This window comes from Cervus canadensis, chromosome 2 (genome assembly GCF_019320065.1).
Source record: "Cervus canadensis isolate Bull #8, Minnesota chromosome 2, ASM1932006v1, whole genome shotgun sequence".
Lineage (NCBI taxonomy): Eukaryota > Metazoa > Chordata > Mammalia > Artiodactyla > Cervidae > Cervus > Cervus canadensis.
Genome location: NC_057387.1, coordinates 48,969,996 through 48,997,160, shown reverse-complemented (window position 1 = coordinate 48,997,160; position 27,165 = coordinate 48,969,996). Strand labels below are relative to the sequence as shown.

The 27,165-nt window shown below is 39.8% G+C and overlaps 1 protein-coding gene across 4 annotated transcripts in view; it reads left to right on the top strand.

The window, feature by feature from the left end:
* Positions 1-7,265: 7,265 nt before the first annotated feature.
* BTBD8 (BTB domain containing 8) overlaps positions 7,266-27,165 on the top strand; it is an 89,672-nt gene continuing 69,772 nt past the window's right edge. For 2 of the 4 annotated variants that reach the window (XM_043460665.1, XM_043460664.1), the window contains exons 1-2: positions 7,266-7,612; positions 15,881-16,075. In XM_043460665.1, coding sequence (XP_043316600.1) covers positions 7,464-7,612; positions 15,881-16,075 — 344 coding nt within the window. In that variant the 5' untranslated portion in view covers positions 7,266-7,463. Of the gene's footprint in view, positions 7,613-10,973; positions 11,022-15,880; positions 16,076-27,165 lie in introns of those variants that run through there. The other 2 variants (XM_043460666.1, XM_043460668.1) reach the window with 2 other exon arrangements.

Genomic DNA, 27,165 nt, shown 5'->3' with positions numbered 1-27,165 from the left:
CCTTAAAACAAGGAGATTCTCCTGGATTATCCACTTGCTCCCCAGTAATCACAACAGTCCTCAAAAGAGGGAGAAGGAAGGAGAAGAAGACTTCAGGATGATGCAATATAAGAAGGACTCAGCCTGTTAGCTTTGATGATGGAGAAGCAAAGCCAAGAACTGAGGAACATAGGCAGCCTTGAGAAGCTGGAAAAGGCAAGGAAACTCTGCCCTAGAGACCTCAGTAAGGGATGCAACCTGGCCCAAGCTGGATTTTAGCCCAGTGAGATCCACATGGGACTTCCAAATTATAGACTTGAAAGTAAAAAATACGTATTGTTTTTAAGCCACAAAAAAAATGTATTGTTTAAAGTCTGTGTTGATTTGTTAAAGCAGCAATAGTATAAAATTATTTTTGCTAAAAAGTTAAACTTGAATATAATGAACCAGAGATCAAATTATCAACATTCACTGGATCATGGAGAAAGTGAAAGAGTTCCAGAAAAGCATATACTTCTGCTTCATTGACTACCTAAAGCCTTTGACTGTGTAGATCACAACAAACTGTGGAAAATTCTTAAAGACATGGGAGTACCAGGCCACCTTACCTACCTCCTGAGAAACCTATATGCAGGTCATAAGCAACAGTTAGAATTAGACATGGAACAACTGATTGGTTAAAAATTGGGAAAGGAGTACGTCAAGGCAGCATACCGTCACCCTGCTTACTTAACTTATATGCAGAGTGCGTTCTCCTGCATGCTCAGTCGATTAGTCATATCTGACTCTCTGCGATGCTGTGGACTGTAGCCTGCCAGGCTCCTCTGTCCATGGGATTCTCCAGGCAAGAATACTGGAGTGGGTTGCCATGACCTCTTCAAGGGGATCTTCCCAACTCAGAGATCAAACTTGATTCTCTTATGTCTCCTGCATTGGCAGGTGGGTTCTTTACTGCTAGCGCCACCTGGGAAGCCTGTATATGCAGAGTACATCATGTGAAATCCCGGGTTGGATGAATCAACCAAAAACTGAAATCAAGATTGCTGGGAGAAATATCAACAACCTCATATGCAGATGATACACCACTCTAATTGCAGAAAGTGAAGAGGAACTAAAGAAACTCTTGAGGAGAGTGAAAAGGCTGGCTTGAAACTCAACATTAAAAAACTAAGATCATGGCATCTGGTCCCATCACATTATGTCAAATAGAAGAGGGAAAAAATGGAAGCAGTGACAGATTTTATTTTCTTGGGCTCCAAAATCATTGCAGATGAGGACCACAGCCATGAAATTCAAAGATGTTTGCTCCTTGAAAGGAAAGATATAAAAACCTAGACAGCATATTAAAAAGCAAAGGCATTACTTGGCTGACAAAGGTCCAAATAGTCAAAGCTATGGTTTTTCCTGTAGTCATGTATGAATGCCAGAGTTGGACCATAAAGAAGGATGAGCGCCAAAGAACTGATGCTTTCAAATCATGGTGCTAGAGAAGACACTTGAGAGTCCCTTGGACTGCAAGGAGATCCAGTCCATCCTAAAGGAAATCAGTCCTGAATATTCATTGGAAGAACTGATGCTAAAGCTGAAGCTCCAATACTTTGACCACCTAATGGGAAAAACTGACTTATTGGTAAAGTCCCTGATTCTGGGAAACACTGAAGGCAAAAGAAAAAGGGGCAACAGAGGATGAGATGGTTAGATAGTATCATGGACTCAATGGACACGAATTTGAGAAAACTGGGAGACAGTGGCGAACAGAGGAGCCTGGCATGCTACAGTCCATGGGGTTGCAAAGAAAAGACACAACTTAGTGACTGGATAACAACAACAAACAATATGCCTCTTATTTCTCTTTTTACAATTTCCATTTACAGGAAACATATGGGATAAATGAGCATACCAAATGATGCTTGCAGAAGGCAGTCAAATTTAAAATGTGGCATACTCTACAGCTCAAATTGCTTAGGCTTCTGGCACAATGTCAATGTCATGAGGGAAAATCCAGGAGAGGGAACTCTTTTAAATTAGAAGAAACTCAGGAGACAAAAGAACCAAATATAACCTTGTATCTTATTTGAAAACTGATCCAAACAAATCAACTGCAAAATATAGTTTGTACAATAGTTGGGAAAATTTTACAATGGGCTATATCATAAATGGAATTATTGTCAATTTATAAGGAATACCATTAGTGGTTTTGTAATGTTATACAAGAAAATTTACAGCTTTTTTAAGAGATGCAAACTGAAGTATATAGGAGTAAAATGAAATGATGTTGGGTTTTTACTTGTAAATTTTTTAGAAGAAAGGGAAGAAAGAAAGAGAAAGAATGAAAAGAAGAAAGGGACTGAAGGAGAAGGGAGAAGGAGGGAGGACGGAAAAAAGGAAGGAAGCAATAAAAGATAAAAAAGGAAAGAAAAATTGGTACAGCATATATACCCAAATCGTGATAATTGCTGGTTTCTATTTGTTAATAATAGCCACAGCCTTGTCTAACTCAATGAAACTATGAGCCATGCTGTGCAATCCAAGTCTCTGCCACAACCAGTAATGCTGAAGAAGCTGAAGTTGAAGAGTTCTGTGAAGACCTACAAGACCTTCTAGAACTAACACCCAAAAAGGATGTCTTTTTCATTATATGGGACTGGAATGCAAAAGTAGGAAGTCAAGAGATACCTGGAATAACAGGTAAATTTGGCCTTGGAGTACAAAATGAAGCAGGGCAAAGGCTAACACAGTTTTGCCAAGAGAACACACTGGTCATAACAAACACTCTCTTCCAACAACACAAGAAAAGGCTCTACACATGGACATCACCAGATGGTCAATACCAAAATCAGGTTGATTATATTCCTTGCAGCCAAAGATGGAGAAGCTCTATACAGTCAGCAAAAACAAGACCAGGAGCTGACTGTGGCTCAGATCATGAACTCCTTATTGCCAAACTCAGACTTAAGTTGAAGACAGTAGAGAAAACCACTAGATCATTCAGGTATGACCTAAATCAAATCCCTTACAATTATACGTGGAAGTGACAAGTAGATTCCAGGGATTAGATCTGATCGACAGAATGCCTGAAGAACTATGGATGAAGATTTGTGACATTGTACAGGAGGCAGTGATCAAGACCATCCTCAAGAAAAAGAAATGGAAAAAGGCAAGATGATTGTCTGAGGAGGTCTTACAAATAGCTGTGAAAAGAACAGAAGCCAAAGACAAAGGAGAAAGGGAAAGATATACCCATTTGAATGCAGAGTTCCAAAGAAGAGCAAGGAGAGATAAGAAAGCCTTCCTCAGAGATCAATACAAAGAAATAGAGGAAAACAATAGAATGGGAAAGACTAGAGATCTTTTCAAGCAAATTAGAGATATCAAATGAACATTTCATGCAAAGATGGGCACAATAAAGGACAGAAATGGTATGGACCTAAGAGAAGCAAAAGATATTAAGGAGAGGTGGCAAGAATACACAGAAGAACTATACAAAAAAGACCCTTATGACTCAGATAACCACAATGGTGTGATCACTCACCCAGAGCCAGACATCCTGGAATGCCAAGTCAAGTGGGCCTTAGGAAGCATCACTACGAACAAAGCTAGTGGAAGTGATGGAATTCCAGTTAAGCTATTTCAAATCCTAAAAGATGATGCTGTGGCTGCACTCATTATGCTGGCAAATTTGGAAACTCAGCAGTGGCCACAGGCCTGGAAAAGGTCAGTTTTCATTCCAATCCCAAAGAAAGACAATGCCAAAGAATGCTCAAACTACCGCACAGTTGCACTCATCTCACATGCTAGCAAAGGAATGCTCAAAATTCTCCAAGCCAGGCTTCAACAGTGTGTGAACTGTGAACTTCCAGATGTTCAAGCTGGATTTAGAGAAGGCAGAGGACTCAGAGATCAAATTGCCAACATCCGTTGGATCATTGAAAAAACAAAAGAGTTCCAGAAAAACATCTACTTCTGCTTTATTGATTATGCCAAAGCCTTTGACTGTGTGGATCACAACAAACTGTGGAAACTTCTTCAAGAGATGGGAATACCAGACCACCTGATCTGCCTCTTGGGAAATCTGTATGCAGGTCAGGAAGCAACAGTTAGAACTGGACATGGAACAACAGACTGGTTCCAAATCGGGAAAGGAGTACATCAAGGCTGTATACTGTCACCCTGTTTATTTAAATTATATGCAGAGTACATCATGCGAAATGCTGGGCTGGATGAAGCACAAGGTGGAATCAAGATTGCTGGGAGATATATCAATAACCTCAGATATGCAGATTACAGCACCCTAATGGCAGAAAGTGAAGAACTAAAGAGCCTCTCTAAAAAGTCTCTTGATGAAAGTGAAACAGTGAAAAGTTGGCTTAAAACTCAACATTAGAAAACTAAAATCATGGCATCCATGATGGGCGGTCAATCCGAAGTGATCCCGATGGACGATCCGAAGTGATTGTCCCATCACTTCATGGCAAATAGATGGAGAAACAATGGAAACAAAGAGAGACTTTTTTGGGGGGGATCCCCAAAATCACTGCAGATGGTGACTGCAGCCATGAAATTAAAAGACGCTTGCTCCTTGGAAGAAAAGCCATGACCAAGCTGGACAGTGTATTAAAAAGCAGAGATGTTACTTTGCCAACAAAGGTCCGTCTAGTCAAGGCTATGGTTTTTCCAGTGGTCATGTATGGATGTGAGAGTTGGACTAAGGAAAGCTGAGTGCCAAAGCATTGATGCTTTTGAACTGTGGTATTGGAGAAAATTCTTGAGTGTCCCTTGGACAGCAAGGAGATCCAATCAGTCAATCCTAAAGGAAATCAGTCCTGAATATTCTTTGGAAGGACTGATGTTGAAGCTGAATATTCTGGCCACCTGATAGGAAGAACTGACTCACTGGAAAAGACTCTGATGGGGGGAAAGATTTAAGGCGGGAGCAGACAGAGACGACAGAGGATGAGATGGTTGGATGGCATCATCGACTCAATGGACATGAATTTGAGTATGTTCTGGGAGTTGGTGATGAACCGGGAAGCCTGGCGTGCTGCAATTCATGGGGCTGCAAATAGTTGGACGTGACTGAGCAACCGAACTGAACTTAACTGATTTGTTTGTTTGAAATGCTTCATATGAAAACATTTTTAAAGAAAGAAAAAACACTTCCAAGGGAATCACTTTTTCATGAAATCATAGTGCTTGGAGTGTTTCTTTGCCTTCCAAGGCAATTTTACCACATGAGGATCACAGTTAAGGCCAACCCTAAATAAAAATTATGAGATTAGTATTGTTTACACTCAGAGCTCCTGTTACAGTAGAACTTTCTAGTGTTCCTGATCATAAAGCCTCTGAGGGAAAATTTTTTATAATTTCACTCCTATTAAGGTATAAATGACTACTTTTGTAAATAAACTAAGAATATTTTAAATAAAAAATTTCAGACTGTGGAATACATAGCACCATTAATATTATTTTTGTTTTGTTTTGAATGAGGGTACTTTTTCTTGAATTACTTAACAAACTTGACTAAGCTGCCTAAGGTAGTTTAAGAGAATTAAATTTACATGAACCAGAAACCGTGTGTTATCCATTCCCAACCAGAGAGTAGACTAATTTTAACTTCATCAGCGTATAAAGGGGCATGGTAGAGATCTTAGGTGACTTTGAATAGAAAGGACCTGACGCTGACCTGCCTGGTTTTAATACCTGTATCACCACTTACTGGCTGTGTGACCTGGGCTAAGTTATCTAGTATCTCATGCCTCAACTTCCTCATCTGTAATGGGGCTCATAGCTGCTGCTGCTGCTGCTAAGTCACTTCAGCCGTGTCCAGCTCTGTGCGACCCCATAGACAGCAGCCCACCCAGCTCCCCCTTCCCTGGGATTCTCCAGGCAAGAACACTGGAGTGGGTTGCCATTTCCTTCTCCAATGCATGAAAGTGAAAAGTGAAAGTAAAGTCGCAGCCTACCAGGCTCCTCCATCCATGGGATTTTCCAGGTGAGAGTACCGGAGTGGGGTGCTATTGCCTTCTCCGGGGCTCACAGCAGTACCAACCTAAACAATGGTTGTAAAAATTAATTAAGTTAATACATAGAAAGCAGGTAGAGCAGCATTCTCACCTAAAAAGCATTCAGTAAATATTAACCTATTATCTCTGACACTCCTTTCTACAGGAATAATTAAGAACCAATTAGCCACTATGTTTTTCAGAAATAAGGTGTCTGAATAAGTGAGAAGGTCATTATTCTGAGAAAATGGCTACTTCTTGGCTAATATTATGGTACAAGATCCATGTATTTGCCAAGCAATTAGTGCCTACTTGTTATTACTTGTTACCTTGTACAGAGTTTCTGAATGAAGCAAAAAGACTGAAACTTCTTCCTTCGGAAGAAGTAATCAAACAAAAAAATACCAAAACACTTTTAAAGTGATTTCGATCTAGCTCTTTTCTTCACTCCAAAATAATCAAAACTCTGTAGTTCATCAATCCACCCACTTCCGCTCGAAATTCGAAGCTCTGCTCCTACAATCTTACTTCCTTTTCCCACCTCATACAACTTTATAGGTTTATACGCAGACCTCTGCAATATTACTGACATTGCTCTGCTAAAGTTCAAGGGCAGTTATATGAGCCACTCCCTGGATTAGAAGGGAAAGGAGTCTTCTAGAGGCTGTACACACCCTTTGCAGGGAGCTCAGGAGTGTTGTTAACTCCTATGATTTTACTAATTTCTTTCCTCAAGACACTTTGTGACCCCGTGGATTGTAGCCCGCCAGGCTCCTCTGTCCATGGAATTCTCCAGGCAAGAATATTGGAGTGGGTTGCCATTTCCTTTTCCAAGGGATCTTCCCAACCCAGGGATCGAACCCAGGTCTCCCACATTGCAAGCAGACTCTTTACCGACTGAGCCACCAGGGAAGGCTTCCTCAACACTCACACCCCCAATTTTTCTTGCCCAAAGCAGGTAAGTGAGGGAGTGTGACTCGCCGCAGGAAAGGGCCAGTGAACTTGTCTTTCCTGGGGGGGGGAAAGCGCTGACATCCAGGAAGATAAAGTGCTGAGAGACTGCACTTGCCGATTTGAACGCTGCTCTCAATAAAGCATTTATTTACATGACTGGTTAGTACCAACCAGAAAGCAGAGGGACAGGGCTAAAGGGCAGAATCGGTGAGTCCCGGCGGACAGTTCGCTCCCTGGGCAATAGGGGTCGGAGTGCCTGCTGGCGGAGGTAAACAGAGCTACCACGCTTGCGCAAACCCTCCCAGGTCACGTGCCGGCTCCGGCCCGGCCTCTGACATTCTCTTGAATTGAGGGCTGGCGGCCCTAAGGGACCGTCAACAAACAGACGAGAGGCCGTCAACCTTTTCCTTTAGGGGGCGGATTCCGGGTAGGAGCCGAGCTTTCGGTTGGAAACGCCCCCTTCTTCTTGAGGCTGGGAAGTGAGACCTTGTCCTGGGCCTGCGTGGTGGCGCCGTGCTGCTTTGGGACATGGCCCGCTGTGGGGAGGATAGCGCGCCCCCCGGGGTACTTCTGGGATCCCCCGGAGTTTGCAGTAAGGGGTTGCAAAAGAAGGGACCCTGTGAGCGGCGCCGGCTGAAGGCGATGCTGTCGGAGCAGCTCAGCCAGGATCTGCTCAGGTAGGAGGAGGCGGGAACTCAGGCTCCTTCCGTTCTAAACGCTCCCCTCTCTGGACCAGAAACTGTGGCTCTTTCTCTGTTTCTCCATCCCTCCCTTCTTTGTTCTCCCCGCCTCGGGCCCCCGAGGGAGGCTCTCTTGTCTCTTCACTAACTGGCGGGTTCGCTCCGCTTGTATAACCAATCCGGAGACCAAGTACCAGGTTCTAGAGGAAAAGCAAACTATCATAATTCTGTGCGGCATCAGTTGATGCCAAAATACTCCCAACACGGGCAGACTTAGGTCTTGAAAGGCTTTCGCTAATGTCGGGTGGACCCAGGTTTCGGGGTCCTGAAATACAACTTTATATAAGCTTAAACGAATACTCGACGTCTCCCGGCAACTCCCAGCTCCCGTGAGGACTTAAGCAAATGCAGAGTTGTTGTGAAGCTTAACTCAGGCTGTGATGAATCTCGGGAGAGTTATCCCTGTTTTTAAAGAAAATGAAGCTCAGAAATATTCCCTAGTTTCTATTTCTACCAAAACAGTGATTCTTGAACTTTAGTGTGCATCAGAATCACCTGGAGAGCTTAGCTATACTGGGGCCCAGACCCTTGTTCTGGTACAATTGGTCTGGGATGGGGCCTGAGATTTTTAAATGTCTAACGAGGTCCTAGGTGACTTTTGCGTTTTTAACGAGGTCCCGTAGGGTCGCAAAGTCGGACATGACTGAAGCAACTTAGCAGGCATGCACCCCAGGGAATGCTGATGCTGCTGGCCTGGGTCTCTGGTTGAGAACTACTCAACCAGTGTACACCTAATTACTGTCAATACTAATAACTAACAGTTGTGCAAAATTTAAAAGTACTTACTGTGGCTCACAATTAAAGCTCCAGAAGCTATTAATATAAACTGAACTTTATAAAGTTAAAAGTTATTTTTTTTTTTTTTTAAAGAAAAGTCCTTTTAATGTGGGCATTTCCATGAGAGAGTCTGCCTTGTCTCCACCACTCAGGGAATTGATGTAAAAGACAGAAAAATAAAGAGTGAAGTTGTTCTGCTTCTAGAATGAATCTCTAAGGATGAGGCAGCCTTTTCTTTTTTTTTTTTTTTTTTTTTGAGGCAGCCTTTTCTTAAGTGGCTTTATTCTTCTGGCTGTATTGTTAGCTCTGAAGTTGTCATGAATTTAAGGAAGGTAATACACCTAGTTTATATAAAAATGAAGTTAAAAGTATAGCAGGTGATGGATTTTGCCCTAGAGTAACTATAGCATTTATGGAGACTTAGTTGTACTTCCCAGTAGAGAGGAACCAACTCCAACAATAAATTTGATAATAAAGAAAGTATAGCAGATGAACAATTTATCCTCATTCTTGCAGCAAATATGGATAGGATCCTGAACTCCCAAGTTCTTGTTACAAGGAAAGGTTTTGTTTTTAAAACAACAAAAAATTTTCATATGCTCACCCAGCCACCTTGAATGCTATGTTAAATTCATCTTCAAGCACAGCAATATCATTGATTAATTCTACAAATATTAATGAAGTAGCAAGCACCCCCCATGTACTTAACACTGTATTACATTTTAAAGAATCAAAGGTTAGTAAGATACGATTTTGATATTATGCTTGCACTCTGTAGTGAGAGAGATAATAGCCAAACAAAAGGAATGGGGAAGGGGGTGATGTGGGTGAGGCTTTATAGGTGATGGTTGAGTGATCTCTTGGGGATTGATTAAAAATTTATTACGTAGAAATTAGGAAAGGAGAAGTTGGAGAGTATCTAAGGGAGGAGAATGGCTTTTATAAGGGCATAGAGATTTGGAAGAACTTAATTTTTTGGGGGGGAAGCAAGTTATATTGGATTGTACCAAACAGCAAGGAACAGAGACACCTCTGGGTTACCTGAGGCAATAGGATATATGGAGAAGTGAGGAAAAATGGGAAACAGTTTCAGTTGTCAAAAAGCTAGATTTGATGTAGAATTGGAAAATTGATTGGGATATGACAACAATTCTCTTGTAAGACCTCATTGAGATATGGATGATTGTTCAAGACAATTGTAATAAAAATACCTAATACTTACTACCATCCTACTGGACACTGGACTGACATGCAATGTTTTATTTATTCCACTGTGAGGTAAATCTTGTTGCTGGTCAAATTTAATGGATAAGGAAACTAAGCATCAAGTTCAGTTCTGTTCAGTCGCTCTGTCGTGTCCGACTCTTTGTGACCCTATGGACTGCAGCACACCAGGCTTCCCTGTCCATCACTAACTCCCGGAGCCTGCTCAAACTCATGTCCATTGAGTCAGTGATGCCATCCAAACAACTTATCCTCTATAGTCCCCTTCTTCTGCCTTCAATCTTTCCCAGCATCAGGTCTTTTCAAATGAGTCAGCTTTTTGCATCAGGTAGCCAAAGAATAGGAGTTTCAGCTTCAACATCAGTCCTTCCAATGAATATTCAGGACTGATTTCCTTTAGGATGGACTGGGTGGATCTCCTTGCAGTCCAAGGGACTCTCAAGAGTCTTCTCCAACCCCACAGTTCAAAAGTATCAATTCTTCGGCACTCAACTTTGTTTATAGTCCAACTCTCACATCCATACATGACTACTGGAAAAACCATAGCCTTGACTAGACGGACCTTTGTTGGCAAAGTAATGTCTCTGCTCATGCTGTCTAGGTTGGTCATAACTTTCCTTCCAAGGAGTAAGCATCTTTTTATTTCATGACTGCAGTCACCATCTGCAGTGATTTCGGAGCCCCCCAAAATAAAGCCTGCCACTGTTTCCACTGTTTCTCCATCTATTTGCCATGAAGTGATGGGACCGGATGCCATGATCTTAGTTTTCTGAATGTTGAGCTTGAAGCCAACTTTTTACTGTTTCACTTTCATCAAGAGGCTCTTTAGTTCGCCACTTTCTGCCATTAGGGTGGTATCATCTGCATATCTGAGGTTACTGATATTTCTCCCGGCAATCTTGATTCCAGTTTGTGCTTCATCCAGCCCAGCATTTTGCATGATGTACTCTGCATATAAGTTAAATAAGCACAGTGACAATATACAGCCTTGATGTACTCCTTTTCCTATTTGGAACCAGTCTGTTGTTCCATGTCCAGTTCTAACTGTTGCTTCCTGACCCACATACAGATTTCTCAGGAGGAGGTCAGGTGGTCTGGTATTCCCATCTCTTTCAGAATTTTCTAGTTTATTGTGATCCATACAGTCAAAGGCTTTGGCATAATCAATAAAGCAGAAGTAGATGTTTTTCTGTAACTCTCTTGCTTTTTTGATGATCCAGAGGATGTTGGCAATTTGATCTGTGGTTCTTCTGCCTTTTCTAAAACCAGCTTGAACATCTGGAAGTTCATCTGGAATATGCCAGCAAATTTGGAAAACTCAGCAGTGGCCACAGGAATGGAAAAGGTCAGTTTTCATTCCATCCCTAAGAAAGGCAATGCCAAAGAATGCTCAAACTACTGCACAATTGCACTCATCTCACATGCTAGCAAAGTAATGCTCAAAATTCTCCAAGCCAGGCTTCAAGAGTACCTGAACCATGAACTTCCAGATGTTCAAGCTGGTTTTAGAAAAGGGAGAGGAAGCAAAGCATCAAGAGAAGTGGTTAAGTCTGAGTAAGAACCTTGACAGTCTGGTTCCAGGGACATTAAAGTGACTTGCCCAAGGTCTCATGGCCTGAATAGAGACCCAGTCAGTCTTCTTTCTCTAAAGTATGGTAGTTATGTGAAATGATCTTCCAGTATCTTTATTCCTTCATTACTGCTTCTCTCCTTACCCATTCCCTTTTCTTACTATACCTTGGATTTTCTTTGAAACTCCCTTAAGAGTTCTATCAGTTGGCTCTTGATTATTATAGAATATCTCTGCTAGAGTTCACTTGTTTAACTACCACATTGGCTAATGGTTAACCTTGGCTCAGTCGATTGTCCATTCAGAGGTGACTAAGAGCTTCAGGGACATGTGGCACAATTTGGTAGCTTTATTTGGGAGGGGACTGTGGGTATGGCAAGCAAAGTGACAGTAGATGAGGGTGAATGGGTAAAACTAAGACTAGATCATAGAGACCTTTCTTCAGTGAAGAATTTGGAATGTATTCTGGAAGCAGTGGAGAATCATTGATATTTTAAAAATAGAAGATTTGCATAATTAGATCTTGAATTGAGGAAAGAAATTGGAAAAAAATAAAAGGAAACCAACTAGATTTTGTGATAGTCAGGGGATACATAATGGCAGTGAAAAAGGAAAAGATAAAATGGATTTCTGTGCAGTTCATGAGCATGGTGACCAATTACATGTGGAAACACAGAGAAAGAGAAACAGAAGATGGTGCTGAATCTTAGGACATTCAAAAGGGAGGAGGAGGGTGAATATTCAGGAAGCCTTATCCAGGGGACAATTGAAAATATGTCTGGAGTTTAGGAGGGAAGTTAGCATAGAAGATAAAATGAGTGGTGGCATCACTAGCACCCAGCTGTTTAAGCTAAATATGAGAGAGATCCTAGATTACTTCCTTTTTTTTTTTTTTAAGATCATTATGATTTTTTTTCATTTATTTTTATTAGTTGGAGGCTAATTACTTTACAATGTTGTAGTGGTTTTTGCCATACATTAACATGAATCAGCCATGGATTTACATGTGTTCCCCATCCCGATCCCCGCTCCCACCTCCCTCCCCATCCCATCCCCCTGGGTCTTCCCAGCACACCAGCCCTGAGCACTTGTCTCATGCATCCAACCTGGGCTGGCGATCTGTTTCACACTTGATAATATACATGTTTCAATGCTATTCTCTCAGATCATCCCACCCTCACCTTCTCCCACTGAGTCCAAAAGTCTGTTCTATACATCTGTGTCTCTTTTTCTGTCTTGCATATAGGGTTATCGTTACCATCTTTTTAAATTCCATATATATGCATTAGTATACCGTATTGGTGTTTATCTTTCTGGCTTTCTTCACTCTGTATAATGGGCTCCAGTTTCATCCATCTCATTAGAACTGATTCAAATGTATTCTTTTTAAGGGCTGAGTAATATTCCATTGTGTATATGTACCATAGCTTTCTTATCCATTCGTCTGCTGATGGGCATCTAGGTTGCTTCCATGTCCTGCCTATTATAAACAGTGCTGTGATGAACATTGGGGTACACATGTCTCTTTGAGATCTGGTTTCCTTGGTGTGTATGCCCAGGAGTGGGATTGCTGGGTCATATGGCAGTTCTGTTTCCAGTTTTTTAAGGAATCTCCACACTGTTCTCCATAGTGGCTGTATTAGTTTGCATTCCCACCAACAGTGTAAGAGGGTTCCCTTTTCTCCACACCCTCTCCAGCATTTATTGCTTGTAGACATTTGGATAGCAGCCATTCTGACTGGCAGGTAATGGTACCTCATTGTGGTTTTGATTTGCATTTCTCTGATAATGAGTGATGTTGAGCATCTTTTCATGTGTTTTTAGCCATCTGTATGTCTTCTTTGGAGAAATATCTGTTTAGTTCTTTGGCCCATTTTTTAATTGGGTCATTTATTTTTCTAGAATTGAGCTGCAGGAGTTGCTTGTATATTTTTGAGATTAATCCTTTGTCTGTTGCTTCGTTTGCTGTTATTTTCTCCCATTCTGAAGGCTGTCTTTTCACCTTGCTTATAGTTTCCCTAGGTTATTTCCTTACCTTCACCTTCTGCATCCAGTTACCAACTCCTGCCATTTTATTACCTAAATATATTTTAAGTTAATCCCTCATTTTCTGTCACCATTGTTTCTCTCCTGGCTCAAGCCATGTACATCATTCATTTGTGTTGTGCAGTAGGTTTTCTCCCTCCAGTCTCATTTTCCCCTGATTCCTTTTCTACACAATAATAGATGATATTTTGAAAAATAAAATTGCCCATGTTGTGAACTATTTGGTCATTCCCCTTCAGCTGTGAGATAGAGTTAAGCTCTTTGCCTCTTACTCATCTTTATCCCTGCATCTTCATCTGTCACTTCTTACCTCTCAGTACTCTATTGACCAGTTTGTAGCTCCACACTCACACAAACTTTTGTAAGGAACATGGAGGCAGGAATCCCTCCTACTTTGCATTGCTTTCTTGACCAACTCTTACTCAGCCTTTAAAATTCCATATGGTTTTCCTGTCCTCTATAAGGTCTTCTCTTATAACTGTCCCTGAAAAAATTTTACTGGTTTGTCCTATTGAATATTTCATACTTTTTAATTTCCAGACCTGGCCTCCATCTCTTCTATAAACTCCTTGAGGGCAGATACTATGTTTTAGTCATCTTTGTGTCCCCAGTGTTTAGTTCATGTTACACACTCAATAAATCTTTAGTGAGAAATTTGGTTTAATCAGTGGACTAAAATGCTTTTGATAGGTGAATACAGTACCTGACAGAGAAATAAGATGCAAGGAAGCTGGGTCTGGATACCACTGAGCCTTTCCTCCAACCTATCCTTCTACTAGGGTTTATTATTAGATGAACCATAAACCTCCCCTTAGTCAGATATTGTTACTTGTAACAGATAACAAGGGCTTCCCTGGTGGCTCAGTGGTAAAGAATCCTACTGGTAATGCAAGAGACTCAGTCTGATTGCTGGGTCAGGAAGATCCCCTGGAGAAGGAAATGACAACGCACTCCAGTATTCTTGCCTGGGAGAGCCTATGGACAGAGGAACCTGATGGGCTACAGTCCATGGGGTCGCAAAACAGACCCAACTTAGCAACTAAACAACAGCAACAGATAACAGGATATAACAGGATCCAAGTGGTTTTATATAATAAAAAGCACTGTATTTTCAGGTTAACATTTTAAAAAACACATTAACTTTTTTTATTTGACAAATACTTATGAGCATCTATTATAAACAAGGCAGATTCCCTAATGAGCTGTATGGCTGTCAGCTCCCCCAAGTAAATGCTTGTTTATTTATTTGGAGAGGAGCAGGGGAAGGGTAGAAGATGGGTGGAAAGGAGAATAAATGGAGTATTTGTACAATTTGAGTTTTCATTAATGTTTGGAAAATCAGTACATTTTTGTGTAAATTTAACAATCACTTATGAAAATAATTTATTAAAATAGTAACTAAAATGCATCTTGTTTGGTCATTGTTTCCAAGGTTCTAAAAGCTTTGTGCTCTGAAACATTTGTTTTGTTTAGGGTAAAATACAACAAAATCCAAAAAGCAGATATTGAGCTATCTAATGAAGATACACAGTTTTTGCCTTTAGGGAGTTCATTATCTGGTAGGGAGAAAGATATATAAAAATAATAATGATGTGATGACAGAAGTGCTATAGAGGTATGTACTGAGGGACCAGAGGAAGGAGCCATTAACTGAATCTTGGGGGAGTGTGTCAAAGGCAACATTCTAAGCTTTTACTGTAATGGATGTCTTTATCCATACTTGTACCTCCTGTAGTGTTTTAGTGTGATCAGCAGTTATATCCTGCAATACAGAAGTCCTCTGAGAATGCATAATGTTGGTAATGTTATGTAATATGAACTATTATTTAATGTTTGCAGAGTAAAAATACAGAGTTAACACACAGAAAAAGAGATAGATGACAGTTTTCTCTTATGATACTGATTTCTGTTCTTCTGTCACTTTACATGACAGCTTTACCATAACTATGTCTGCACATTAGCTATTGTCCACACTGAATGGGCTTTCCACATCAGTCCATTATTTTGATAATAGATTAGAGCATGATTAGTTCTGTTTTTTTTTGGGGGGGGGTGGTCGATGAAAAAAGGCTTAAATGTCACATTCTTGACAGCTAAGCCTGCACTTCAGACTTGTATTTAACAATGGAACACAATAGTGTACCAGTTTCTTACCACATCTGGTTTGCTGTTTACTTTTTTGGCTTCAGTTTTAGTAAGATTTTTAAAAGTTGATTCAATAGTCAGTGAACACATGACTTTGTGTTCTCTTTCCAAAATAAATCTAAAGTATGTACATTTTAAAGGAAAATCAAACTATGTAGAAGAGAATTTTATTGTTAGAAGGAATTGAAAAGATATTTTTTGAAAAAGTAGTCTTTTTCAGTGTAATTACCCTTGTTTTCATTATAAATTTTAGAGAATTGCATTCTAAACCAACATTAAACAATGTTCTTTGAATGAGTTGAGAATAAACTCATTTTCATATTATTTTGTTATCTGTATTTTTAGTTTATGTGTTATTTTAAAAACTTATTTTATAAAAATGAGTGTATTATATATTTCTAAGCATCACTAATTAAACTGTGGTTCCTTTTTATTCCTTATAGGCTTCTAAGAGAAGAAGTGCATACAGATGTTACTTTCTCTATAGGTTGTACTCTGTTCAAAGCACACAAAGCAGTCCTTTTAGCAAGGGTTCCTGATTTCTATTTTCATACTGTTGGACAAACAAATAACTTAAAAAATCATGAACATGTTGCTGTGGAGAACTTTGAAGCTTCAGAATTTAAAACATTTTTACAGTAAGTGCTTTCTTATCTTTTTTTCTCTTACTTAAATCTAGTATGTATTTGTTTATCTTTTAAACATATGTGTCTGTGTATTTCATGTATTTTCATAGCTGTTTTATAACCTAAGAAATTCATTCATTTAAATTCCATATTATCTTAATAATTAGTGTTAGTAGAGTCTAAGTGTTAGTATTAAGAGTTTTTAGAGGATTAGTATTCAGAAAGGCTAATTTCTAATTTGAGATTGATCCTGAGAGAGGAGAAATGGTACCGCTGCCCAGTAATTTGAATGAATTACTCTATGCTGAGGTTTCTTAACCCTGGCACTATTAAGTTGGATAATTCTTTGTTGGGTGGGGGCTGTACTGTGCATTTTAGGATGCTTAGCAGCATCTCTGGCCTTCAGCCACTAGCTGTCATTGGCACTTCTCCTAGCCCTGACCCCAAGTTGTAAATACCAAAATGTCTTCAGAGATTGCCAATTGCCCTCTGTGGGGTAGAATTGCCCCCTGTTGAGAACCATTGCAACATACTGACTTCTGTATTATTGTTATGTAAAGCATTAAATTATATATGTTTACAAAAATATGAGGTCATAACTTTTTAATCTCCTGGCTTGTATGTGGTCAAATTTTTGAAGAAATGACCCAATCAAAAAATGGGCCAAAGAACTAAAGAGACATTTCTCCAAAGAAGACATACAGATGGCTAACAAACACATGAAAAGATGCTCAACATCACTCATTATCAGAGAAATGCAAATTAAAACCACAATGAGGTACCATTACCTGCCAGTCAGAATGGCTGCCATCCAAAAGTCTACAAGCAATAAATGCTGGAGAGGGTGTGGAGAAAAGGGAACCCTCTTACACTGTTGGTGGGAATGCAAACTAGTACAGCCGCTATGGAGAACAGTGTGGAGATTCCTTAAAAAACTGGAAACAGAACTGCCATATGACCCAGCAATCCCACTTCTGGGCATACACACTGAGGAAACCAGATCTGAAAGAGACACGTGCACCCCAATGTTCATCACAGCACTGTTTATAATAGCCAGGACATGGAAGCAACCTAGATGCCCATCAGCAGATGAATGGATAAGGAAGCTGTGGTACATATACACCATGGAATATTACTCAGCCCTTAAAAAGAATTCATTTGAACCAGTCCTAATGAGATGGATGAAACTGGAGCCCCTTATACAGAGTGAAGTAAGCCAGAAAGATAAAGAACATTACAGCATACTAACACATATATATGGAATTTAGAAAGATGGTAACGATAACCCAATATGCAAAACAGAAAAAGAGACACAGAAATACAGAACAGACTTTTGAACTCTGTGGGAGAAGGTGAGGGTGGGATATTTCAAAAGAACAGCATGTATACTATCTATGGTGAAACAGATCACCAGCCCAGGTGGGATGCATGAGACAAGTGCTCCGGCCTGGTGCACTGGGAGGACCCAGAGGAATCGGGTGGAGAGGGAGGCGGGAGCGGGGATCGGGATGGGGAACACATGTAAATCCATGGCTGATTCATGTTAATGTATGGCAAAAACCACTACAATATTGTAAAGTAATTAGCCTCCAACTAATAAAAATAAATGGAAAAAAAATTTTTTTGAAGAGGACATCCATCGAACTTCTTAGTAATTTGGGCTACTCATGTTTGGTGAATTGTCATTAGTTAAATCATGGGAGACACTAAATTAATCCCTGTTCTAATTAAATAGAATTCCATTTTAATGCTTTACTGTTATCTGCATAGATGTGTAATTATTTGACCCTCATTCTTTGCCAAATGTATCCAGAAGGGAAATACTTTCTAAGGTAATTCTTCAGAATTACATCTCTTTTTTTAAAAAATCTATTTCAATTACTTTAGAGGGGACTTTAACACTTTAGAGTTTAAGAACATGTACTGTAGAGCTAGAGTGCCTGGATTCAGAGTCCCTGCTCTGCTGTTCGGTAGCTGTGTGCCTCAGATTTCACCCCTCCTGCCTAGAATTTCCTCATCTGTAGAATGCCTGGCACACAATAAGCACCATAAAAATTGTTAACTAAGTTTTTGCACTTGTGAAGCTTGAGGTGCTTATTTGTACCTCATTTCATTCATTTAAATCCTGCCCTCTCATAACTTCTTCCCTTTCTCCAGTATATGGAAGGTAGTATTGTTCTAATGATATTCTAAATTTTTCTGTCACACCCCCATCACATATACTTATTCATCAGATATTTATTTGGTCCTGTTTGTGAGGTCTAAGTATGTACTGATTAGTGATTCTTGATTTTAGTGTTTAATAATGATGTTATGTAAATGTGGAACTATGTTTTGAAGCCAGTACTGGTACTTGTGTCATTGTACAGTACTATAGGTTTGTCAATTACTGGTTTTTAAAAGCATCTTTATTGAGGTATAATTCATATATCTCAGATGTAATTCATCTGTTTCAAGTGTATGATTCAGTGATTTTAGTATTTATACAGAGTTATGATCACAGTTTAATTTTGGAGCATTTTCAATACCCCCAGAAGAAACCCCTAACCCATTATCTATCACTCTACACTCCCTCACCTCCTGCCCTAGATAACTAATCTATTTTCTGTGACTATTCTGGACTTTTCACATAAATGAAATCATGCAATTTGTGGGTTTTGAGCCTGGCTTATTTCATTAAGCATAATGTTTTCTGGGCTTATCCATACTCCTGCATATATCTACTTCATTTCTTCTTATTGCCAAATAATATTTCACTGTATGGCAATACCACATTTAATATGTCCATTCTTCTGTTGATGGACATTTATGTTGTTTCCACTTTTGGTTAATGTGTCTATGAATATGCCTATACAATTTGTGTGTGTGTGTGAACCTGTTTTCATTTCTCTTGAGTATATACCTAGGAGTGGAATTGCTGGATCATATGGTGCTTTGAGGGCTTCCCTGGTAGCTCAGCTGGTAAAGAATCCGCCTGTAATGCAGGAGACCCCAGTTTGATTGCTAGGTTGGGAAGATCTCCTGGAGAAGGGATAGGCTACCCACTCCAATATCCTTGGGCTTCCCTGGTGAATCAGACAGTAAAAAATCCACCTGCAAAGTGGGAGACCTGGGTTCTATCCCTGGGTTAGGAAGATCCCCTGGAGGAGGGCATGGCAACCCACTCCAGTATTCTTGCCTGGAAAATCCCCATGGACAGAGGAGCCTGGTGGGCTACAGTCCGTGGGGTCACAAAGAGTCTGACACGACTGAGCGACTAAGCACACACAGCATATTGTGCTATGAACATTGCTATGCAGTTTGTCTGTGTGTGTGTGTCTGTGTGTGTGTGTGTCTGTGTGTGTGTGTGTGTGTGTGCGAACCTATGTTTTCCTTTCTCTTGGGTCAATATACCTAGGAGTGGAATTGCTGGATCATATGGTAATTCTATGTTTAACTTTTTGAGGAAGTGCCAAACTCTTTTTCCAAAGAGGCTATACCATTTTATATACCTCCAAACCGTGTATGAAGGTTTCATTTTCTCTACATCCTTGTAACACATGCTGTTATCTTCTGTCATTTTTATTATAGCCATCCTAGTGTATGTGAAGTGATATCTCATTGAAGTTCATTTGTGCTTCCCCAGTAGCTAATGATTTGGGCATATTTTCTTGTGCTTGTTATTTGGAGTACTGTTTATTCACATCCTTTGTCCATTTTTCAATTGGATTATTTGTCTTTATATCATTGAGTTATAAGACAGTTCATGTATTCTAGAAAGTAGACTCTTATCAGACATATGATTTGCAAATATTTTCCTCCGTTCAGTGGGTTGTCTTGATGGTGTCATTTACAACAAAAAGGTTTTAGATTTTTAATGTAGCCTGCTGCTGCTGCTGCTGCTAAGTCGCTTCAGTCGTGTCTGACTCTGTGCAACCCCATAGACGGCAGCCCACCAGGCTCCCCCATCCCTGGGATTCTCCAGGCAAGAACACTGGAGTGGGTTGCCATTTCCTTCTCCAATGCATGAAAGTGAAAAGTGAAAGTGAAGTCGCTCAGTTGTGTCCAACTCTTAGCGACCCCATGGACTGCAGCCAACCAGGCTCCTCCGTCCATGGGATTTTCCAGACAAGAGTACTGGAGTGGGGTGCCATTGCCTTTTCCATTAATGTAGCCTAATTTATCTAATTTTCTTTTGTCACTTGTGCTGCTGGTATTATAGACAAGAAACCATTGCCTATTCTAGGATCACAAAGATTTATTCTTACACTTTTTTTCTACAAATTTTTGGGGTTTGTGCTTTTAGCTCTTACATTCAGGTCTGTGATCCATTTTGAGTTAATTTTTGTATATAGTATAAAGAAGGGGACCGACTTTATTCTTTTGTGTGTTGGATATCTAGTTGTCCCAGTACTATTTTTGAAGAGACTGTTCTTTCACCATTGGATTGTCAGTATATCCTGTTGAAAATCAGTTGCCTATTGCTGTGGACTGAGTTGTTTCCCCTGAAAACTCATGTGTTGAGGCTCTACTGCCTAATGTGATGTTATTTGGAGACTGTGCCTCTGGGAGGTAAATAAAGTTTAGATGGGACCTCATGATAAGAACAGTACCATTATAACAAGAGACACCAGAGAGAGTTGTTCTCTCTCTGTTTATGCCATATAAGGATACAGTGAAAAGGTGACTAACTGCAAGCCATAGAGAGTTCTCACCAGAACCCCAGCATGGTGGCACCTGATCTTGATGTCTAGCTTCTAGAACTGTGAGAAATAAAGTTCTGTTTAAGTCATCAGTCTGTGATTTTTGTTATGGCAGCCCAAGCTGACTAATACATAGACATTAGGGTTTATTTCTAGTCTCTCAATTCATTTCCTTTGGTCTATATGTCTGTCTTTAATACTAGTGCCAATTATCAGTTTAACTTTTATGAGAAATCAGAGTTGGATTTTTATGTTGTTATGTCCTGAGTCCTAGCATTTTTTAGATGCTAGTCTTTTAGTTATTTGCTGACATCCTTTTTGCCTATAATAAAAATCATGTTGACTTTAGTGTAGAAAATTCTTTTGAATAATTAAACTTTAAATATATGTGAGTGATTTGGCTTATTTGTGTTCATTTTATGCTCTGACAGTTGCTTAAATGATCTGTTTTTATTATTTGAGTTTTTTCATATGAAGCTACAATAAGCATAAACAGAAAATTGTCCAACTTTGGCTTTCTGTTTGTAAGAACAGTATGATATGCTATAATTTAAACAGATACTTTAAGTGTAATTTAGGAAATCATCATTTTCCAGTATAGATCATCAGTTCATTGTTGAGTTCCAACCATCAATTTTAAAATACGATATACACTTTTGTTATTCTAGCAGGTGGTGGTATAGTGGCTTTGTTATAGAGTAGGCTCTGTGGTCAAGCAAGTCTACCATTTCTAACTGTGTGAATGTGGATCACACTAATTGCTTCCCGTTAGTTTTATCACCTTAATAAAATGGATATAATAAAAATACTTACCTCATAATGTTGTTGTGAAGGTTAAATTAGATGCTTTTCAAGCACTTAGCCCAGTGACCTGGCATATAGTAAGCGCTGAATACATTTTAGTAAGTATTATTCCTAGTAGTAGCCCTGTGAAATTATACATTTCTCCAGCTACTGAGTGTACGTTTAGAAAAAGATGCTTTGGGAAAGGTCAAATTTTGTGTATGAGAGAAAGAGAAATTATATTAATGCTACCCTTTATTTGTTATCATTGAAATGTTAGGGGAAAAGATCAAACGAGAGACAGTATGGTAGAGGAGAGCAAGCACTGACTCTGGCAACAAGACAGAGCTGCCTTCCGCCTGTGCATTACCTTGTTTTATGATTTCTTTGAGTCTCAGTTTTCCATATTTAGAATAATAAAGTTGGAGTAAATGACTTTGTGCTTCCTAGCACTTCACAATCCTCTACTTTAAGCCCTTAAATCACATTCTGCTTCATGTTAGATTAGTGATGTATGTCTGAAGTATGTTAGGTAAGCTCCTTGAGATTAAATCTGCTCATCAATGTGAACATTCCTAATGATATCTCATCAGTGTCTTCCATATAGAAAGTTCTTGTAACATACCTCCCCCTCTTTTTTAAAGTTTATTTTTTTATTGAAGGATAATTGTTTTGAAGAATTTTGTTGTTTTCTGTCAAAGCTCAATGTGAACCAGCCATAGGTATACATATGTCCCCTCCCTTTTGAACCTCCCTCCCATCTTCCTCCCCATCCCACCCCTCTAGGTTGATACAGGGCCCCTCTTTGAGTTTCCTGAACCACACAGCCAATTCCCGTTGGCTATCTATTTTACATATGGCAATGTAAGTTTCCATGTTACTCTTTCCATACATCTCACCCTCTCCTCCCCTCTCCCCATGTCCATAAATCTATTCTCTATGTTTATTTCTCCATTGCTACCCTGTAAATAAGTTCTTCACTACCATTTTTCTAGATTCCATACATATGCATTAGAATATGATACTTAACCTTTCTCTTTCTGACTTACTTCACTCTGTATAATAGGTTCTAGGTTCATCCCACCTTAGTAGGACTGACTCAAATGCGTACCTTTTTACAGCTGAGTAGTATTCCATTGTGTATATGGCCCACAACTTCTTTATCCATTCATCTGTCAGTGGACATCTAGGTTGCTTCCATGTTCTAGCTATTGTAAATAGTGCTGCAGTGAACAATGGGATACATATGTCTCTTTCAATTTTGGTTTCCTCAGGGTATATGCCTAGGAGTGGGATTGCTGAGTCATATGGTGGTTTTATTCCTAGTTTTTTAAGGAATCGCCATACCATCTTCCATAGTGGCTGTATCAATTTACATTCCCACCAACAGTGCAGGAGCGTTCCCTTTTCTCCACACCCTCTCCAGCATTTATTGCTTGTAGACCTTTTGATTATGGCCATTCTGACTGGTGTGAGGTGATATCTCATTGTAGTTTTGATTTGCATTTCTCTAATAATGAACTGTGTTGTGCATCTTTTCATGTGTTTGTTAGCCATCTGGATGTCTTCTTTGGACAAATGTCTGTTTAGGTCTTTTTACCACTTTTGATTGGGTTGTTTGTTTTCCTGGTACTGAGTTGTATGAGCTGCTTGTATATTTTGGAAATTAATCCTCTGTCAGTTGTTTCATTTGCTATTATTTTCTCCCATTCTGAGGGTTGTCTTTTCATCTTCTTATAGTTTCCTTTGCTGTGCAAAAGCTTTTAAGTTTAATCAGGTCGCACTTGTTTCCTTTTGTTTTTATTTGTTACTCTAGGAGGTGGGTCATAGAGGATCTGCTTTGATTTATGTCATTGAGTGTTCTGCCTATGTTTTCCTCTAAGAGTTTTATAGCTTCTGGTCTTACATTTAGATCTTTAGTCCATTTTGAGTTTATTTTTGTGTATGGTGTTAGGAAGTGTTTTAATTTCATTCTTTTACATGTAGCTATCCAGTTTTCCCAGCACCATTTAGTGACGAGGCTGTCTTTGCCCCATTGTATATTCTTGCCTCCTTTGTCAAAAATAAGGTACCCATAGGTGCATGGGTTTATGTCTGGGCTTTCTATCTTGTTACATTGGTCTATATTTCTGTTTTTGTGCCAGTATAATGCTGCCTTGATGACTGTAGCTTTGTAGTATAGCCTGAAGTCAGGAAGCTTGATTCCTCCAGCTCCATTCTTCTTTCTCAAGACTGCTTTGGCTATTCGGGGTCTTTTGTGTTTCCATATGAATTGTGAAATTTTTTGTTCTAGTTCTGTGAAAAATGCCATTGGTAATTTGATAGGGATCACATTGAATCTGTAGATTGTGTTTGGTAGTATAGTCATTTTCATAATATTAATTCTTCCTACCCAGGAACATGGAATATCTCTCCATCTGTTTATGTCATCTTTGATTTCTTTTGTTAGTGTCTTATAATTTTCTGTGTACAGTTCTTTTGTCTCCTTAGGTAAGTTTATTCCTAGATATTTAATTCTTTTTGTTGCAATGGTGAATGGGATTGATTCTTAATTTCTCTTTCTGATTTTTCATTGTTAGTCTATAGAAATGCCAGTGACTTCTGTGTATTGATTTTGTATCCTGCAACTTTACTAAATTCACTGATTAGCTCTAGTAATACCTCCTCCCCTTTTAAAAAGAAGATTGTATTGAAATTTGTCTGTGTTAATATAAAACATGAGGAGAGGAATAGAAACTATTGAGATTATGATATTTTTAGTAAAAATTCTGATCAAATAGTCTTTGAAAAAATTTTTTATATATAGCGTCTTCAGATATGGCTCAAATGATTGGCAGTGGAAAGTACTGATAGTTTCTTTATGACCTCGTGATAAAAATCTTTGATTTCCTAAGACTTACTGCACTATAGTTGTCCGAGAATGTGTATGCATGTTTATGTGTGGTTAAAACGGGAAGACCTTTAAATTTTCGGTTTAACATCAATGCTAGGATAAAATATCAACCAAGTAAACACATAGAACAGCAGCACAGCATGAACGATTCCATTTTCCCTACAGCTTTCTCAAGTGGTGGCTGTTTTCTTTCCCAAATCCCTTATACTAGTAGGGCTGAAGTGGGTGGAACAGGTGCCTTGTAATATTAACTATATGTATAGACAGCATGGCAGCCCACTCCAGTATTCTTGCCTGGAGAATCCCGTGGACAGAGGAGTCGCGTGGGCTGCAGTCCACAGGGTAGCAAAGAATTGGACATGACTGAAGCGACTGAGCGCAACAGAGCACACGAGTATAACTTGGACCCTCACTGACTGGGGAAAGACTGCCCCGCCCAGAGTTAGCTAATTCCCAGAGCATGCCTTTGATATACAAACCAAGTAATCCTGAATCCATTCCTACACCCATCTTTCCATCTGGTTCTTAGACTCTAGAAGGCAACACTCCTCTGCCCTAATTATCCCAGACCCAGATACCAGACAACCAGAGACCACCTTTATAGCTCAGAGCCCCCTCTTACCCAAATTATTCAAACTCTTTAGTCCTAAACTTGCTCAGCTGCGTACTTTGCCTCACTCATTCCTTCCTCCCAAAACACTTTTGCTCCCTCCTTTTGCCTCCAAATCTATCCTATTGCTCAATTCTACCCTTTGAGTACTTTGCTTCTGACACTTCCGGTCACCAGATTTGTAGTTTTTTTCCCCTTACCAAGCAATCTTAGGTTCTCCAGATACCAGTTGGGTGTCCTACAGATTTAATTCAATTCTGACACTGTCTACCTGGAGATTGTTACCTGTGCTTCTGACCATCTAAATGCAGATTCTTATGGCCCCTCCCTCAGGTTCAGCTCATTTGCTGGAGCAGCTCGTAGGACTCAGGAAAATATTTCACTTGACATATTATTGGTAAAAACTGAGAAACAGCCAGATGGAGGTGATGCACAGGGCATGGATTATGGGAAGGAGCTTCCATGCCCTCTCTGGCTTCACTACTCTCCCAGTACCTCAATGTGTCCACCAAGCCAGAGGCTCATTGAAACCCATCTAAAGATGCAGGCTTCATTACATAGGCATGATTGATTAGTGTGTGTGAGTAGCTCAGTCGTGTCCAAATCTTTGTGACCCCATGGACTGTAGCCACCCAGCTCCTCTGTCCATGGAATTCTCCAGAGAAGAATACTGAAGTGGGTTGCCATTTCGTTCTCCAGGGGATCTTCCTGACCCAGGGATCGAATCTGGGTCCCCCACATTGCAGGCAGATTCTTTACCATCTGAACCACTAGGGAAGCCCACTCATTGGTCGTTGGTGGTTAATTCAGCCTCTCTCCTCTCCAGAGGTGGAGGGAAGAACTTAGTTCCAATCTTCAAAGCACTTGGTTGGTTTTCCTGGATTCCAGGGCCCATCCTGTGGGCTTTCTAAAAGACACCTACCTCACTAATGTAAACTCTGGTGTGTTTTAAAGGGGCTTGCTATGATTAACGGAAGACATACATTTCATTTTTATCCTTCTGGAGCTATTTCAGGAACTGGAAATAAAACTAAGTGCTGTAATAAAGTTTATTCCCCAACCAATAATGCTGAAGAAGCTAAAGGTGAATGGTTCTATGAAGGCCTACAAGATCTTCTAGAACTAACACCCATAAAAGATGTCCTTTTCATTACAGAGGACTGAAATGCAGAAGTAGGAAGTCAGGAAATACCTGGAGTAACAGGCACCTTTGGCCTTAAAGTACAAAATGAAGCAGGGCAAAGGCTAACAAGAGTTTTGCCAAGAGAACGCACTGGTCATAGCAAACACCCTCTTCCAACAACACAAGAAAAGGCTCTACACATGGACATCACCAGATGGTTAATACCGAAATCAGATTGATTATATTCTTTGCAGCCAAAGATGGAAAAGCTCTATACAGTCAGCAAAAACAAGACCAGGAGCTGACTGTGACTCAGATCATGAAGTCCTTATTGCAAAATTCAGACTTAAATTGAAGACTGTAGGGAAAACCACTAGACCATTCAGGTATGACCTAAGTCAAATCCCTTACGATTATACAGTGGAAGTGAGAAAAAGATGCCAGGGATTAGATCTGATAGACAAGGGTGCCTGAAGAACTATGGATGGAGATCTGTGACAATATACAGGAGGCAGTGATCAAGACCATCCTCAAGAAAAAGAAATGGAAAAAGGCAAGATGGTTGTCTGAGGAGGCCTTACAAATAGCTGTGAAAAGAAGGGAAACCAAAGACAAAGGAGAGAGGGAAAGATATACCCATTTGAATGCAGAGTTCCAAAGAACAGCAAGGAGAGATAAGAAAGCCTTCCTCAGTGATCAATGCAAAGAGATAGAGGAAAACAATAGAATGGGAAAGAAAATTAGAGATACCAAGGGAACATTTCATGCAAAGATGGGCACAATAAAGGACAGAAGTAGTATGGACCTAACAGAAGCAGAACATATTAGGAACAGGTGGCAAGAATACACAGAAGAATGATATAAAAAAGATCTTCATGACCCAGATAACCACAATGGTATGATCACTCACCTAGAGCCAGACATCCTGGAAAGGGAAGTCAAATGGGCCGTAGGACATCACTATGAACAAAGCTAGTGGAAGTGATGGAATTCCAGTTAAGCTATTTCAAA